General features: G+C 33.1%; 1 protein-coding gene across 3 annotated transcripts in view; it reads left to right on the top strand.

Moving 5' to 3' along the window:
• Nucleotides 1-2,621, top strand: part of LOC106457060 (2'-deoxynucleoside 5'-phosphate N-hydrolase 1-like) — a 14,868-nt gene extending 12,247 nt beyond the window's left edge. For all 3 annotated transcript variants that reach the window (XM_013916443.2, XM_022382874.1, XM_022382875.1), the window contains exon 4: nucleotides 1,366-2,621. In XM_013916443.2, the coding sequence (XP_013771897.1) occupies nucleotides 1,366-1,613 (248 nt within the window). In that variant the 3' untranslated portion in view covers nucleotides 1,614-2,621. The remainder of the gene's footprint in view (nucleotides 1-1,365) is intronic.
• Nucleotides 2,622-19,270: the final 16,649 nt, after the last annotated feature.

The raw sequence follows: 19,270 nt of genomic DNA, 5'->3' as shown, positions 1-19,270 counted from the left end.
GTAATAGAATAACAATGAAGCTATATTTCCAAACCAGCTTTAACAAATTATATTAATGTCACACAAACACACAGATAAACAATATAATTCTGTTTGTAAATTTTTATTATCAATTCTTTAAAACCAGATATTATAGTATTTCTAGTATTTAATAAATATTCACAACTTACAAGAGTAAGTTCAATAACCATTAAAAAAAAGATGAAAATTGTACTACATTTAGTCAGTAAAAGTATTATTTACCACTCTCTGAATCAGTCATTATTTTTTACTCATACTTTTATCTTCACACTTTTTCAACTCGACCCTTAGCTCTTTTAATGTCCTATTACTTTTAATCTTTTCCCTTTGTGCCACTTTTAATGCAGTAACTTACAAATATGTAAATAATGTTTTTGAATTTTTCTGTGTGTGTGTACTTTTAGCATGCATAGAATTATAATGATATGGGTGAAACTGGAAGTGTCAGGTTTAAGGGAGTTTTTCTGTACTGCCATCTAATGACAAATCTGTACAGTTCCATATTGTTTATGTTCGCTTTTCAGTTGTGTTTATGTTATACATAATCCTTTAAACCATTGTCATACTTCTATCTTACTATAACAAAAGCTCAAAGAAGATTAAAAAACTACACTATCAGTATTTTTAAGTACTTTTGAATAAGGAATCAAAAGGCTGCACTTCTGGTTTTTTCTTCCAGTTTAGCCCTTCTTTATCATTTAGGTTAATTTCTCATGGTACATCCAATTAAAGGAAAATACTGAGAATGCATCTTCCTTACAGTCTATGTCATGTTTCTTTTTCAATCTATCACAGACTTGGGGTTGCTTTAAAAGTGTTGGAGAAATAAAAGTTACATATTAGACTGTACAAGAGATTCAAAGTTCATTTCACTTTTATATTATGGGAACAATTTGTAAAAAAGGCAAATACTTATTGCAAGTTCAGAAACATCATAAACTTTATTTTTAAATATTTTAAAAAGTTTATTTGGAAATCATCCTGGAAAACTACATATAATGTACTAAATGCCTTTAAGTAATTTTTTGAAACAAAACAATTTTTGTTTTAAATGTATTAGTACATCTACAATATCGTGTATTATATTGCACATTAAACTAAGATTATTTCAGCAGTTATTTCATATTATATTACTTAATAAGTAGAAATGAATTATGTTAGAAGTTTGAGAGAAGTATAATCACTGTTGGAAAAGTAATTGTTTATTGTTTAATCAGCGTCTAAAATAATTAAGAATTAGTTCTTATTTAAAAATCCTGAGTAATGACTGTTATTATAAGTAAATAATTAAAGAGTTAAAGCTCCTTTCATTTTAAAAATACTTTACTAATTTAATTTTTACAGCTCTTGTAGCAGAAGTGACTCAGCCATCACTTGGTGTTGGTTATGAAGTGGGACGAGCTGTGGTTCTTAAGAAGCCCATTCTATGTCTTTTCCGACCTTCATGTGGCAAAATTCTTTCAGCATTAATACGGGGGATCCATAATGAAGAGGATATTATTATCAAAGATTACAAAGAATCTGATTTGGATGATACACTGCAGGAATTCTTTGAGAAAGTTCAGAAAATGCAAGAAAAAAACAAAAAGTAATCTTTAGAAAAAACCAGCTTGAGCTCTGCCACTGCCAATTTTAAATTTGTTAATAACTTGAGGTTAAAATTTAATAAATACATCATTATTAGTACAATTAATGGATTAGTTATCATTAACCTGTATATTATTTCCACAAGATGTCAGCTGTTGATAGTTGCAGGTATTGTGGTGACAAAGAAAATTTTTATTTTTCATTTGAGAGTTAGGATTATCTTGGACTTTATATAGGTCTCTTAGGATTATTTAACTCGTATTCATCTTTTTAAAAATGTTCATCAGGATAACTGAAGACAACAGAAGTTTTAGCATATGAACCATTGTGTATTATTAGATAAGTGAGATATTTATTAAGCACAACAAAATAATAATGAAAATCAACCTTGAAATTACATTATCATGATTATTCAATAATATAACAATGTTGCAAAACAATATTTTGATGATTGCAAATGTGAGGATATAAGTGATTAGGTGGAAATTTTAATTACTATTGTGAAGAGCATACATTTTGCATTATTTTATATTTTTGGAGTGAAACTGATTCAAGTTCATTTTGAATGTTGTTTTTAGTTAATAATAGGGCAACATGGAAAGAATTGTCTCAAGTTTTTCTAGCACAATCTGTTTAAGAATCAAAATAACACTAAAAAGTTGTTCAATTATTTTTTAGATTAAGCAGATTATCAAATTTTATGTAATATTAGATAGATCCTTTTAGCACTTGTGAGATAATTGTCTAAAAATGATGATGTATTCATTATTTGCTGATTCTAGATTTTCTAAGTTTGTACCACTCTTAGTATTTATGAATTGAATGGGATCAAGTGGTTAGGGCATTCTGAATTGTTTGTATTTAGTATTTTTTGCTTTATCTAATGAAAAGTAATTCAAGTTTAGGTAATATAATTACAGCTCACCACTCAATAACAAAAAAATTATTTTTTAAGTCATCTGTCATTGATCTTTGCTTTGGTTCTATGAAATAAACCATTGTTGAAAAAATAATTTAAATGTATGCTCATGATTTATCATTGTGGGAGAAATCTGTGTTATTTTTAGTTGAATAGTTTTATGAATAAAATAATATGTCATGTCTTTCATAAATTTTGAAATTTCCTTCGCTTTCATCTGTGATGGGCCTATAAACCCTTTGGGCTAATTGTTGGAGTTTCAATTATATCGCCAATCGCATCAAATTTATTGAGTTGAGGATTGCAGTGGCGAGTGGAGGTCACAAGTCGCTAACTCGAGGTAATTTACAGTTAGAATAAACAGATTCCAAAACTAACATTAAACAAAATATAACAACATTTATTAGGTCTTTCCACGTAGTATACACTGTTAACATCAATAGTTACATTTACTATAATGTTAGTTTACTTTTGTCTTTCAGTTAACATTGTTAATCAGTACATATAGGATATTTCTCTCTAGTATAAGCATTAACTTCTTTTGAACAAGAGAGATAGCAATTCTATACTTACAACAGAATTGGACTGGTATACTTCTGGAAGTTGGAAACCTTCATATTCATAGTTGCTTGAAGAATTCTGGCTTGGAACTATTTTCAGCTCTTTGGGAGAAACTCAATTCTTCCTGGAGAACTTTCTTTTTTTGCTCCAGACACTAGTTTTGAAACCATATTTTCTCTGTATGTGTTAAATACTTTTTAAGTGTTTTTTTTATTATTGAATGTAGTAGAAGCTTTTTATATATTTAAGTTCAATATCTTACAGAGTTTGTATTTGTCATATGAACACAGTTTCCAGGTCAGCAAATGATGTGAAGCAAGTCTGAGATAGTATATTCTATTGAAACTCATTATAAAAATTTTAATTGATTTTGCCACCCTAAGTAGTTCAGTACTTGCTAAAGCCAATTAGTATCATAAATAAACTAAAGCACACAAATAATTCTAACTTTGTAAGATCAGTTAACTTTACTTACAACATATGTGTACCTGTAATTGTTTTTTGTAAGTGGTAATTAACATAAATTGACGGCTCAGCATGGCCAGGTGGTTAAGGAGCTCGACTCGCAATCTGAGGGTTGCAGGTTCGAATCCCCGTCACACCAAACATGCTTGCCCTTTCAGCCATGGGGGCATTATAATGTGATGGTCAATCCCACTATTCATTGGTAAAAGAGTTGGCGGTGGGTGGTGATGACTAGTTGCCTTCCCTCTGGTCTTACACTGCTAAATTAGGGACGGCTAGCGCAGATAGCCCTTGTGTAGCTTTGTGCGAAATTCAAAACAAACAACAAAAATTGAAAAGCTTGAAGATTAGTAAAAATTTAAAATTGAATTATTATAATATTTTAGTTACTTTATGTGGGGTATTACTAGTATCAAAAATTTAAATGCATCTTTTGAATGAATTACCATTTCAGAATACTGCTAGCAGCAAGCTTGATTTCTTTATTCACTGGTGATTTACTAAGATATACACATATGCTCAAGAGTGTTCCTTCATTGTTATTGAGAAAATTCCGTATTACTAGAATTAGAACATTTAATTTGAAAATATTTTCCCTGAAGATCACTAGCGTGGAACTCTAACTACTGGGCTACACACAACTTATCAATATATACACATCAATGGAATTGCTCAATTAAAATGCAACTATTTTTTCTACTAATTTTGTTTTAGTTTAGTTAGTGTAAAAATGTTATAACCCTTTTTTTCACATATTTTGCCTTCTTTTTATGGGCCAGAGGTTATTGTGTGTGTTTGGTTCTGTGGGTCCTTTGTTCATATCTCATTACATAAAAAAGAAATTGTGTGCTGTAATTTCAAGCTGTGGGTACAGTATAAGATGATGGTCAAATCTCACTATTTGGTCAAACAAGGCAATAGTTGGTAGTAGGTGCTGTTTACTAGATGTCTTTCATAAAATCTGTTATTTCAAAATTAGGGTTCGTTAGCACCAACAGCCATTAATTAGTTTTTTACAAGATTCAAGAAACCAGCCAGAAGCAAGAAAAATCAAATACCACACTAAAATCAGACTAGGGTCCTTGTGTGGTTTCCCACAATCCTTTGATTTTTACATCAATGACTTTTCCAAGTAAATGTCAGATAAAATAAGCCTGAATTAAAATTATTGCATATAATATAAAATTAAATCAGTATTGATTTGAATAAGACAGGTTAAATTATGTGACACTTAAAAAATGGAATCTAATAGAATGAGAACTCAACAAATGGCACTAAATAAAGTTCAGCATAAGTTAACTGTCATCAGAAGCTAAAAAATAAAACACAGGATGACTGAAATATGCACAGAACTAAACAAAATTGGGATAAACTAAATTATTCAGTGAGAATATATGCTAAATGAACTTGTATGTATCTGAAAGACAGCTGGCTTCTATGGATCTCCACTGTTTGAATGATAAATATTCTTGAAGGCCTCTATAGTTCCCTGGTTCTCTAATCCAGCCACAACTGAGTTGCTTATGCATTTGAGACATATGCCATACCCAATCATCAGGCTTGACCTTTCATTTCACTACTGTTTTATCATAATGTTCTTTTGACATATAACCATCTTATCCAACTGATGATGTGCATCAACTGCTGCAGAATGCAGCTATACCATAGACATTGTAATACATCTGCACTAAGTAGAAGGTTATATGCCAGATCCATTAGAATCTGTATTTCTCATTCAAAATCAGAAAATTTGAAGAATAACCAGTCTCTTGTTTCTATATTTTGTGGTACACCACCATGACGTATAGTTAGTTGATGCTCACTTCAGTAGGTTTCATCAAAGTTCACAGATCCAACAAGTATTAACTTGACAATATGTGTCACCCATTTAATTTGAGTAAGGATTGGTGACTGACTTGGAAAGTTGCAGCAAACTGCACTGCAGAGCTAGGTGGACCTTATACGAAGCTCTTAGCTAATGCAGGAGTGGTCAGAGTTCTGGTAGACATCACCACTTATCAGGTAATCTGAGTGGAGTGACCTCTTCAGTTAGATAGCACTGGCTTTATCATGAGGAGTGGCAATAGGCTAGATGTGAGTGTAGAAGTATGTCTTCAACTATCTAGGTGACACGAGCCACAGGACAAAAGTAGTTGTTACCAACCTAGGTTTTTTTCTTATAAATTCTGGGAATGGATGTACTGTGGAAGCTGGCTGCAAGTTTCACCTATGCAACAGGAGAAGTGAAATTCCACGTAAAAGCTATCCAGTGCCTGTCAGAATGGGCTTAAGAACGGAAGACAGCATGAGTATGGTGAGGAAGGAGTTGCAATATAACTGTGTACACAGATCATATTCCATGGTTTAATAAGCGTTGATGTCATATAATGTAACTGTGGAGCTAACACTTAAGCTGTTTCTTCTCCAGAAGGTAGACAGCATTGGCTTAGACAGTAATCTCTCTCTGGGCGGAGATGCACTTCCTGTGTTATTTTGCAATTATGGGTGGTCAGCTCTCCACCTTCTCATTGGAATGGTCATCAGAATGGGAAATGATTAAAGCTAGGGTTGTAGCATGTGAGCGAGTAAACACTGAAGCATCTGATGTTACTGGTTAAGGACTGTGTAAGCAATTTTTAATAAATTCGGTGGTTAGTGCTTATTAATCAGTTGGTTTAAATATGCTGTTGTATTTGTGGGACTAGATGGTCTATTGATCAAACAGAAACATACACTGCTGCATAGATAAAGTGACCACCCAACCAATTAAGTAGCCATTGCAGAGACTTCTCTAGAGCACTAAAAATTAGCTAGCACTAAGATACAATAGATGAAGAAGGTTAGGATAATACACTCTTCAGAGAGAGTGCTGTTCTGCAATAGATACACATGGAAGTAGAATTTCTTGGTCACATTATGGGGAGACAAAGTCTCAACAGTCCCTGCTTAACCCATAACCTGCGAGAAGTACAAAGTCTTCTAGTTTTGCTTCTTATTACAGAAACTTTGCGACCAGTTTCTCCACAATTACATCACTGTGCTTTCACTAAAGTCAATATGCATTTCAGATTAACTGAGGAATGTGAGCAAGCATTCATGGCCCTGAAGTATGGTTTAATGGAAGCTCCTGTGCTGTTCAACCCATCACAGGACTATGAGTTCTTGTTGGGTACCATTGTTAGTGATAGTGGAAGCAGAGTAATGCTCTTGCAGTTGCAGAATAGAGAAGAATGTGTAATAGTATATGGAAGTCTTACCCTCAATACTTCCTGAATTGAGATACTGTACAGTGAAAAAACAACTACTTGCATACTGGCTGAATTGAAGTTAATAAGTTATATGCTGGTATCAGCACTGTATCGTAAGTGTGCCACAAAGAAGAAAAATTAGCCCAGACAAGGTAAACTACAGCAACAAAAAATTGGTGGTTTTCTTCTTCAGAGAGTAGCCTTGGGTATTGTTGGAGCCTTTCTTGAAAACTCGACGAGATTATCTGTATAGGGTCATTATCGATTACTTGACAAAATGGACCAAAGTTTAGCCATTGACTGATATTTTAGTACAATTCATGGCTGATGTATTGGTGTAACAATAAGTATCCAAATTCGGCACACCAACCAGAGAACTAATTCCACCAGCCAGCTACTCCATGAGTTGTACAGGGTATTGAGTGCAATGAAGGAATGCACTTCATCTTATCATCTTAGTCCGAAAGTTTGGCAGAACAGATTATTCAGATTAAGTGAATTAAGTGATTCAGATTAAGTGAATGCTTGCAAAGTTTGAACTGACTGGGATGAACACTTGCCATTTGGTCCATCCCAATCACAAGTATGCCACAATGTACACAACAATATGTGGAGTGGCTGCAAATTTTGTACTTCAGCAGTTGGGAAAAGCTGCTATACAACACAAGAGATGTCATGGCAAAACAGTCAGAGTATGAATTCCAGAATGATGACTGGGTCTGGATTTGATATATACATGCCACTGGCATGGAAGTCTCTAAGCTCTGGCTGGATGGATCCATACCTTGTACTCTTACAAATGGGTCTGTTGATATATGAGATACAAAAGTCGCGTAGCACTCATAAACACGTGGAATGTGTTAACAAGCACTGAATTTTTTTTCATGCACTGGCTGGACAATGAATCAGAGCTTAAGGCTGCTGAGTCAGAGGATAGTGACACTACTGTATCATATCTTCATAGCTCAGCTGATGAGAAGGAAGGAGTTGAAAATATTTATCTGAATAGGCATGACAAATCAGATGAGGTGGTTCTGAATAATTTTAGTGGTCGCCTGAGACAATGACTTCCTGATCAATATGGCTGGCTGACCTATCAGGAAGTTGGTTGGTCATTTGGTTGAAAAAACGAACTATTGAAAGTAAGTGGTGATCAGGTGGTACTGTCTAACAAAATGTATGGATTACAATTCTGTGAACACACTCAACTGTCAGTAAGTTAAATTGTTGTAAGATGTGGAGGACCAAAAAGGTTTCACATCTCTTAATTTTATGAACTTTTTAACAGAGTGTTGCACGCCCATATACACAGGATGTCAGCTGAAAGCTGTTCAATTACTACACAGTTAGGAAAACAGATGTTGGTAGATGCAATATCATCAGTTCGTACAATCAGAGGTGTTTGCAAAGAATTAAAAACCTAAGCTGAAAGGGTGTAGAGATCCCTAATTTCCAATCCAATTAGCACCTTTTTGTGATAAACATTTATCTGTTACTTCATGAGGTATTCTCATTATCTAGCCAAGTGGCGAAAGTTCTCCAAGACCATCTATACCATGGAGTGCTTTCTAAAGTCCCTCAGTTCACTTGAACATGTATAACATTTCTATGTATAGCCAGCATGAGTTATGTTCTCGGTCAACACCGAACGTAAATCAGGTTGTAGTGAATCTGAATGGAATAGGTCTTGTTTCTTTGAATTTGTCGTTGCATTTATTTTTCGGCGGCTAAGTATAAGAATTGGATTAACTCGAGAAAATCGATATGATAACTTTTCTAGTTCAGCTTCTGGTGTTGACTGATGCCTAGACCAGTAAATGTACTTTATTGTGGAATAGTGCATTTAGCCAAAGTTAGTATAAGAGTTCCATTGATATATATCAGGTAGCGACAGTAAAATAGGAGAATTTGGGCTGAAAATTCGTAGTTCATATGAATTATTCTATTGATTTTAATTTTGTAATGTCTGAAAATAAGTTTCTTTACTAGAAGTTGACAGCACGTTACAGAACCATAACTATCGCTATATAATTTAGAGTAGCCGAGTTGCTTACCATTGTAATTGTACACAATATGAAATGCGATCTGTCTATGGATACTAGTATATGTGACGATATGTGCTGTGAAAATATATGAATATGGGACATGACAACTATAGGTAATATAAAGTCACAGTGGAAAGGAATGTATCAGAACTACATTTTGACATTGCTTAGATTTTCTTAGGCACCATCATGCCACCAAAAATTTATCACTTTTGGGAAGGATCTATAATAGCCACTTCTGATATTAAATATTCATACACACATATCGTAAAGCTGTATTCATTGTGCTTAATCACATAGGAAGATAAAGAAATATGGATTAATTTGGGAACCAGGCCCATCAAGGAAGGGAATATAACAAGCAGTACTTCAGTCATGGTAAGCAAAGTAGAATATTGTAACAGGTGAGAATTCTATCCACCTTCCTTCACCAATAGTATGCAACATAATAAAGAAGGCTTTCCACTTGTAAATGTAACACCAGTCAGGTGTATACAAGTTGTTTCCATGACATATTTGTTCAACCATTACACACCTTAAATACATGCAGAATGAAATGGGTATTAAGGTAATTCCATATGAAAACACACCAGTCAAGTCGTTAGACCTATCATCTACAGGTTTCTGTATGATTAGACTATTGACACGGCCATTGGGAAACTGTCATCCTCCTACACTAGATAAATTATGGAATTCAGTTGAGAGGAGGGGTGTATTTCGGATACGAAAACCTTACGACAAAGCCACTAACCTTTTAGAATTAAAGCCATATTAAAATGTCATTGTCAAGATTCATTATTGTCGTATGGAGCATGACTATGACGGGGACTGTAACAGCATGGTGAGGCTCCAAAATCACTTAAATATAATGCGTACTCAACCTCTGTACAGGATTTTCAGAACGTTAAGTATATATATATATGGGCGTTAAGAATTCTTCTACAGTAGATGTCTGTGATTTGTTGGTGATAAATTCGAACAATTAGCGAACAGCAGGCACTCCACTTGTTTTAAAATGTATATACAGAAATTCTTTACTCTGTGGAGATCACAGTTGTACCTTAAACACTATACACTTCTCTTGTCAAAAGTCCACTTAAGCTAATTCAATTGTTCTATAATCTAGTTGGCAAGCCGAGCTATTTTTCTCTAATTTTATCACAATAGTATCCATAAATAATTCACTTACGTTGCCTCGTGAATTACCACAGTTGCATTCTGAACTTGCAATAATTTCCATCAAAGTCCACACAGGCGCATTCAATTAGTTTAGAACACCCTTTGACAAGACCAATTATTCTCCTTATTGCTATCAAACTGTTAATCTCACTTTAACATATCAATCGTTAAGGTTATTCACACCCACAATGGCCAACTTCACATTTTCTAACTCTTATCTGACTAAATTTCTCTTTAACTTGACTTTATTTTTTCTCTGCTCCCACCCGTTTGTTCACCGCTATTTATATGTTTATCATTGAGGCTTCTATAAGTTTCTATAGCCTCGACATCAATGAATTACAAACACAAGTGCGACTCTTACCGAATTACATAACCAAACTTATAATAACTATCGCCTTTAATATAATTGCTTTTAACTTTCTTATTATGAAAAACTAAACAATCATGAAATATTAACTCATAAAATAGATTAAATAATAATGCCTACACTGAACAGTCTTGTATATCCAATAAGGATGTAACAAAAGCTGTGCATATGTATATATTGACATCCCTCATATTGTCTGTTTATGTGTAAAAGACTGAAACGCACTGTCTGTAATACAACATAAGACTTGCATACCTAGCAAGGTTAAGAGGAGAAGAGTTTTATATATTAAAGTCCTCTCATCAAAATGCATTTATATTAATTACATGTCTCGTCAACTTGAAGAAGTTCATGAAAGAGATAAAGACTCAAAAAGAGATAGCATTTAAATATATATAAACCGTCATGAAACCCCCAGTTGTGATACATGATAACTCATTCAGAATATACTACACACACACACACATATATATATATATTTACTTTACAATATAATAACTTGAATGGCAATAACGTCTGACCAACTGAATTAATTAAACATTTTATAGTATTTATCATAATAATCATTATAACATATTTAAACAGTACGTCGTATTATCATGATAACATTACAGTTTTATTGAGATGAATCTTATTGTTGCAGTTTCCTATTTCTTTAACCAATTGATTTTATATATTTTAAAGCCAACCAACAAACTTCTTCATGATTAACAACTGCCTTATTCAGTAACTGAATGGCGTGGTTAATAGATCAGCTTATGTACAGAAGGATAACATGGACACAATTTGCCCATTTAAGTTCCATCATCTATACGAGTACACAACAGCTATTCCTTATCAAGACTTACCACATGTTTAATTAATTACTGAAGTATTAGATACAACGCTTTATTGACACTAACTCAGCTTTTGCATACATTGTATTAAACAGTAAACATCACGGATAAAATATAGAATAACTGTAATAAAATAGAAATATATGGTGGAACAAAAGCTTTTAGATTATTGTAATTTTTAAATGTTTGCTCCATAAAGGTGGCAATTTACACATAGAGTAGCATTAACCTTATTATTATTCAATACTGTGCGTATTCCTTAGATCCCGAAATCAAACCCTTGAGGACATCACGCACTGTAAATATGGAAAATATTGTTATCTAAAGTAAAATGTTACTCTTTTATTTGAATTTTAATATTAGAAAAACTAAAATGATATCCTTACTTTTCTTAATTTTAATAACCCACGTTGCCTACCATTATAGATTAAGCCATATTTTTAAATACTCTTTATTGCACTAAAATCCTTGCACTATACAAAGAAATGTCGCATTTTTTTTTAAACTGAGACGTTTCTACGTAATATCTAACATTTTAGATTGTCCTTACTAACTAATTAAAATCTAAAATAACTTAAATTAAATTAACTGGAATTAACAGCCACGTCCAAGACCACTAGAAGTCAAGTATATCTGCTCCTAATTTTGTACTAATTTCCAAAACGAAGGCAGCCACTCAGGATCACCTGCCTCGACAAGGATTTTGTCTGGGTTTTTAGGGGCTCTGATTGGCCCTGTCATAGAACTCTGGATTTCGGAAATGGCAAGTGGGTTAGAATCCGTGTCTATACCACAAAATATTCTTCGCACTTTAAGCTGTGGGGTGCATCATCATAGTGGTAGGATGCTGCTGACTGGCTGCCTTCCCTCTGATAAGCAGTTCAAAATTAGGGACAGCAGCAGGTAGCATAAGTAGCTTTGCCAAAAATTAGAAATGGTAGTAATAACAGTAATGGCTCTAATGTTTATAATGTGTTCACAGCTGAAAGTGGAACTTGTTTAATGGCATCACGTATTGAATCTTGAACTCGTTGATCCGCATCACGACACGCTAACCACTGCGCAATGCCCTTACAGTGAAATTAATGTTTTGGGAATTCTATTTGAAAAGGATATGTAACGCCATATTATAAGGATATTATCTCTTATTACAGCCCTACAACTTCAGGATAAAAAACAAACGTGACCCACAATTAGCATACCCCAAATCCTTATTTTTTTGGACCACCTTAACCCAAATATTGTAGTTTACTAATATTTCCAACGTGATGGGCAAACGCAGAGTACAGTCCAATGGTTTACATGTTGGACTGTAGAGCTAAGGCTATATTTATATATGTTCCGCACTTTGAGGCTGTACATGCATTATAAGAGCGACCTCTAAATCCCACTATTTGATCAAACAAGAGTTAGCGGTGGGCGTTGTTGTTTAGATGCCTTTCTTCTAGTTTATCACTTCAAAATTGCAAACAACTAACGTAACTAGCTTTTGTGTAGCTTTGTGCGAAATCTAATAAACAAGCAAACAAACCCAATATGAACACTATTAGGATTAATCTTTATCTTTGAATTAAATAAGTCTGAAAAAGACTGCCAAGAAGATATTGTAATTTTGAATATCAAATGAAGTTATTTTGATTTTTCTAGCCAACGATCAACACGTTTGTACGCACAGTTATTTTACGTAAAAAAGAATTTAAACTTCTCGTTTTTTTTAGCAAACTTGCATAATGATAAATTAGATTATTTTAAACTTTATTAGTTTTTATTAATGTTTGTGTGTGTGTTATAAAGTACAAATCTACACGATCTACCTGCCCACCGCAGGTATTGAAACCTGCTTTTTAGCGTCATAAGCCTACTGGCTTACTGCTGAGCCACAAGAAAATTAAGGAACCTACTAGCAGATGCCCGTTTAAACAATTCAACAGTAATTTTTTTAAATGGTGATAAAGAAATATAAAAGTGTAGTTAACTCAATCTATTGGATCAGGCGCAGACAGCCCTTTTGCGCAGAATACAAACAAACAAGCAAGCATAACGCTCAGAGCATATATGCAATATGATTTACAATCGTTTTTTGTCATTCCATGTGTTATTTCAATAAGGAAGATTGCATTGTGTTGTTTTTAAGCAAAGAAGACTGACTGCAATGCATTGTTGGGAAAAATGTTTAGGTTTCGATGCAATTGTTGCATTAAGCACAATAGAGCGCTCAGGTTCACTAAGTAGGCTCTGGGATCTTTTCTGCTGAATACCACCATTCCTGAGCTCAAGAAAAACCCACTATCCTAGTATATGTTTTATTGACAGTTGTCATTTCTATAAAAAAGTGTCAAAGGGGAAAAATTCAATTCAAACCAATTTATTCGACTAGTACGATAAAATCATGCAAGAATATAATACCGACATGGAAAAAAATAAAAATATGCATAAACCGAACAACAACAAATATATATTCAAACACGTTCCTCTCTTTATGCGTTTTTTTTTTATCCGTTCATGCTCGGATCTTCGAAATATTTGTTTCAATCAGTCGACGGAGGAAGTACCGTTTGTTTTGTGAAATTCCCTCACAAAAAAGAAACATTTGTGGTTATAAGTTGTTGTTTTTCTTTTTTTCATACTGACCGCTTAGTATATACGGTTTGTTTGTTTGAAGTTAAGCACAAAGCTACACAATGGGCTATCTGTGCTCTGCCAACGACGGGTATCGAAACCCGGGTTCTAGCGATATAGTCCGAAGACATACCGCTGTGCCAACTGGGGAGCATTAATATACGGAAACTAACGGATCGATGTTGATATAGATATATATATTTCAGGAACTGAAAAACAATTCCTGTAATTTATTCTTTAAAATAAGTAATTTTGATATATAATTTCTTTTATGATTAACAGTTCAGGAGATTCAAAGCGTGACAGACCGATATTTGGCTATTTTATATATATATATAGAGAGAGAGAGAGACACTGTCCAGCTTAGTTGTGTTTTTGGATTTTTGCGGGACATTAGCCTTTTCAATTCTATTTAGTTTTTATCTGATTTTTGGGCATTGTTTAGCTTTTAACTTGTTTTCTTTTACGCTTTATATTATTTTACTTCTGTCATTTTTACCGGTTGTTTGGCGCAGATAACCTAATTGCTTTGTACCAAAAAACGCCAACCAATCAATCATTAATAAACGATCAAATCACTTGATGTGGCACCATATTAATGTTTCAACTAAAGCTTGAATAAAAAGTAAGGTAAATATTTGAAAATCAAAATAATTAACAGTATATTCTCAAGGAGGTTAGGTTCCTAGCAAAAATAAAATATTTGAGATGGGCAGAAAAATTCTAAATAAATCGACGTGGGTTGCTTTGTTTGTAGGCAAAAACTCTACAGTTGTCCAGAAATGAAAAATATGGCAGAAAACAGCAAAATGTCGATCCTGAAAAGTGAGATTGAATATCACATTATAACATATCCAAGGCTAAAAGGGCAAGCATGTTTGGTTACGGGATTCGAAATGACAACCCGCAGATTGTGAGTCGAGTGCTCTAACCACCAGCTTATGCTAAGTCCATAAATAAGAAAAATCTGGTTTCTTACAAACCTCTGGCCCAATCTTTCCTACATCATTAGCCCCTATGTGCACTAAAAATACCTATATCAACACTAGCATCCTTTACAGTATCACTTTAATGAACGTTTCGAAATTACATATTCCATCTTCAGCAAATCTAAGAAAATAACGAATTGAATAATCTTTAGTATAATTGCTAATATAAAAATAAAATGAATATTGTTGAGAAATTGTAAAACATCCAATTTCAAAGAAGAAAAAGAGAGCTATTGAGTAAAGCAAGGGGGAACGAGTTTGAATGTTTATTGGTGTTTGGATTTCCATTAATATTATGTAACTTTCGTAATTATTACATCCATAAGTTAGAACTGAAAAGTTTTCTAACGCAATGGAGTGTGATGATGTTTCGTTGTGAGAATAGATAGGAGAGTTAGGTAGAGTTTGAAGTGTAAGTCCAATTCTGTTAGAAACTCCCATGTGTTCCAAGGCGTGTATATAGGTGGACTTATAGCTATCACATGCATATTTATATAAGACGTTTGAACGTAAGAATGAAGTAAAATGTCTTTAGTTCTAAAAAAGCTACTGATGCGAAGTGACGATTTGAAGACAATTAGGAATTTAATCTAAGAGCACTAAGATCTGGGTAGCCTGTTGAGTTGGATTTTAACAATAAGACTTTGTTTCCCAAGGTAAGGAATAACAGGTATTAGAGGGAATTTGGAACATGATTGAATATTATACAGTGGAGTTTTTGCTTAGTATTAAGTTTTCTTGTAAAGATGGAGGATACTCATTTTTTAATGTGTTCTGTAGGAAGGTTATTTCATTATGAATGGAGATGTAATTAGAGCAGATCGAGTAGGCCTTGTGAAAAACAGTTAAGACTAAGTTTAGTTTGAACGATTTTGGCAGAAAATTTTCAAAGCGTGTGTACAAACCAGTAAAAGTTTTCTTTCTGTAAATGGAGGTGCTAAATTCGTTGTTTCGTTGTTGAACTTAACCATTCAGCTTGAAATAGAACTGCAACATAGATATTTGTGAAAAATGCTTCTTCAGCTTTTAAAAACTAAAGTGTTAACCTTTCTTTGAAACAAGAAGAGAGATTTTCAGCTACATCTATTCGTATATTAAAGAGAAACAGCATCTTGATATGTTGGTGTTGACACTGATCATTATAATTTTTTATTGACAATTACGGTAGACTTTGAATTTCACAAAAAAGTTACCAAGTTGTATTCAAAGTCAATTTGAGGGATTAAAGATTTTCAGTGAAAAGGATGATAAAAAAGAAACGGATTCAATGTAATCTTCATGTGATATTTTTCTTTCTGTACTTTGAACATAGATCATTAAGAAATGTTGGTAAACTTATGTTTGTGTTTTGTTGTTTTTGCAAATATTTTAGTGACCTGTTACATCTGATATCGTTCAAATTGTAATAAAACTTGCTGCTAAAGAATATTGATAATTTTAACTTAAATAGTTATAAATCCGTCATTTATTTTCTGAAATAATATTAATTACACTTTGTGATGATAGTTATATTCATTTTTTGTTTTATTTTAATAGTCTGTTTAAAACTAATAAGTCTGCATATTTTTTGTCCTAGTAAATAACAAATGTTCAATATATTAACGGTAAAATAGTTAATATCATATATACATACAAAACCAGTGTTTTTACTTAAAGGTCTGTATTGAAACATTTGTTAATGTTTAAAATACTGGTGCGAAGTTATCAAATCAAACACTACTCATAGTAAAAACTGGGAAAAGGACTTGCTATTTTTTAAACATGCCAAAATCCTCACTGTTTGAAAGCTTTAAAGTAGTAAATAATATGTAATTCAATATGACATTAGAATCCTCAGGGCATAACCCTAGATATTAAAATTGTCCTTTTCTTATTTTTACTGGAAATCTTATATGACCACAAAGAACAAGCTCCTTAATGATTCAAATTACATTTTTAAGAACATACTTTGTCATTTTAGAGTTTTTATTAAGAGAAATTATATATTTTAGGCTTGCTTGTAAACTAAGGAGACCATATATGTGTGGACTGGTGCTGTGGAGAACTGCTATTGTTTGACTTTCCGTTCCAAATTGTTTTATGTATTTCTTAAGAGGTTCCTTAATATTTTCTCTGTATTAGCTGATGGGTTAGGCCTGATCTTCTTTTAGTGGTCTCCTTCAACTAGAATTTGGAGCCTGGTGGTGTATTTCTCTCTCTCTCTCTTTTCATGATTACAGAAGCATTACCTTTTTCTGCTTGTAGAACTGTTATGGTGTTGTGTAAATTCATGAGGCAGTCTTGTTTCCCTTAGGGTAGTGTTATAGACTTATAATGGGTTTCCTATTTCATGGCTTTCTGGATTGCTGACTTTCTTTTGATTACAGTTTTCTTTTTCTTCGTGATAGGATGTAAGTTGTGTCATTTGGGAGTTGTAGCTATGTCTAGAGTTCATATTTTGCCATGTGTAAAGGAATGTTTAGTCTTACTGTTGGTACACTTTTTTCCGGTTGTATTAATTGTTGCTCACCTAAGTTTCATACTGCACAATTAGGTGTGTCTGTAGTGTTGGCGGTCTTCTTTAATTAAGATAATTGAGTTTCATGTGAATTTCCTTAGTACGTGAGTGTGTTATAAAGTTTGAATATCTGAGCATATCTGGCTAGTCTGTGATGTATTTTGTATTATCTTTCTTCTGATACAGATTCTTAATGTTATTATGTGTCTTTTGTTTAATTATTTGGTAATTTTATATACTATTTTGAACCATGGTTTTATTAAGTACTTGAGTTAGCCTTTGAACTGTGGAGGGTGAATGGGTTATTTGACCTTTAAACCCTTTGGGACTTATATTATTCAGTCTACATTTATAGAGGAAAGTGAGATGGTTATATATTTTATAAAATGTACAGTTAAGTATTTCAAAAGCCCTCAAATCAATTCAAATTATGCATGGGTAACTTTATAATATTGTTGACGTGGGTTGGGTGTGTAGTAAAGCTCTGGATTTCAAAGCTAGCAAGCTGGATTCAAATATGTTAAATACTATAAAATATTCCCTGCATTTTAAACTGTGAGTGTAGTACAACAGTGACAGTCAATACCTTAGCATGGATAGTGGGTGGTAGGGTGCTATTAACTGGTTGTCTGTCCGCTGGCCAGTAGTTCAAAATTAAAGACAATAGCAGGTATACTTAATAGCTTTTCCATAAATTCAAATTATAATATGGTTTTTACCGAACATAATAATATGTATTTTTATTCATAAACACTTTTTTTTTCATGTTACGATATTTACTTGAGTTTTTATAAGATTCTTATTTTGAATGTTTTAAAAAGTTTTATTATTCAGTTGTTTATCACAAGGAATTATGAATTGTAGGATTCACAGTCGGAACACGCTAACCACTAGGCCTGGCCCGGCCAAATATCCTAATAAGATGCAAATGGGTTTGCAGAGCTTGCCGATTCAGAAATAGATAATTATATATCTGTCATCCAGTTCCTGGAATAGTCTCGATTTGTTTGTAATGAGGTTGTGCTCTATTTAATCATTCGTTCCTTCAAGTCCAATTCCTTGACCGTATTATGTACACTGATCTGTCGAAAACCTAGAAGTAGTATAGTATTTCTAATTATGTTATTTTCAATGGTGTGTATTCAGCTGTTAGCATAACATTGATAGAATCAGCTTTTTCTGCTTAAGGTTTTGGTATCTAAATTGTGTTAGGACATACGTCGTAGAAACAAGAACGCGTATTCCACCAGTTCTAAAACTGGTTAATGTTATGTTGTATTTTGAATGTTTTAAATAGTTTTCTTAACCAGTAAATGACCAGTAAAAAACATGTTGAATTTGGTTTCGTTGTTTTTATTGCAATTATACATAGAACTCCATAAAATTAGACGATAAAAACCTATGGTTGGCTTACTTCCCCAAAATTATGATCTAAAGGCAAAAATCACTAATAGAAAAAGTTTTTTGCTTCGTAAATTTCATAAACAGTATATTTCAAAGGTAAATATTTAATGACAATATAGACAAATTGATGGTACATACACGTGCAGCTTACCCATGTGACACCTTAAACTTTGTAAATGATTTTATATTGAGTCGGAAACTGTTGAAAAAACTTGAACTTAACGATCTAAGAAATAATCAAGCTTCCATTTTAAAGTGTGCTCCATCTGACCTTTTTACATAATTTAAGCTTTCAACCAGTAAAACACGTATTTTATAAATCTATTGTCATAATAGTCTAACTACCTGGTATGATTCATTCTTGTAAATTTTCTACACCTTGGATTTCTCTGATGGGTCAGCGGTAACTTTTGAGTTACGACGCTAAAATTCAGGTTCGATCCTCCGCAGCGGACAGAGCGCTGATAGCCCACTGTGTAGCTTTGCGATGAAAAACAGTACAACACCGTGAAAGAAACCCATGTACATAC

The sequence above is a fragment of the Limulus polyphemus genome, unplaced genomic scaffold (genome assembly GCF_000517525.1).
Source record: "Limulus polyphemus unplaced genomic scaffold, Limulus_polyphemus-2.1.2 Scaffold287, whole genome shotgun sequence".
Taxonomy (NCBI): domain Eukaryota; kingdom Metazoa; phylum Arthropoda; class Merostomata; order Xiphosura; family Limulidae; genus Limulus; species Limulus polyphemus.
Note: the sequence above shows the minus strand (reverse complement) of the source record. Positions and strands in the feature narration are given on the sequence as shown.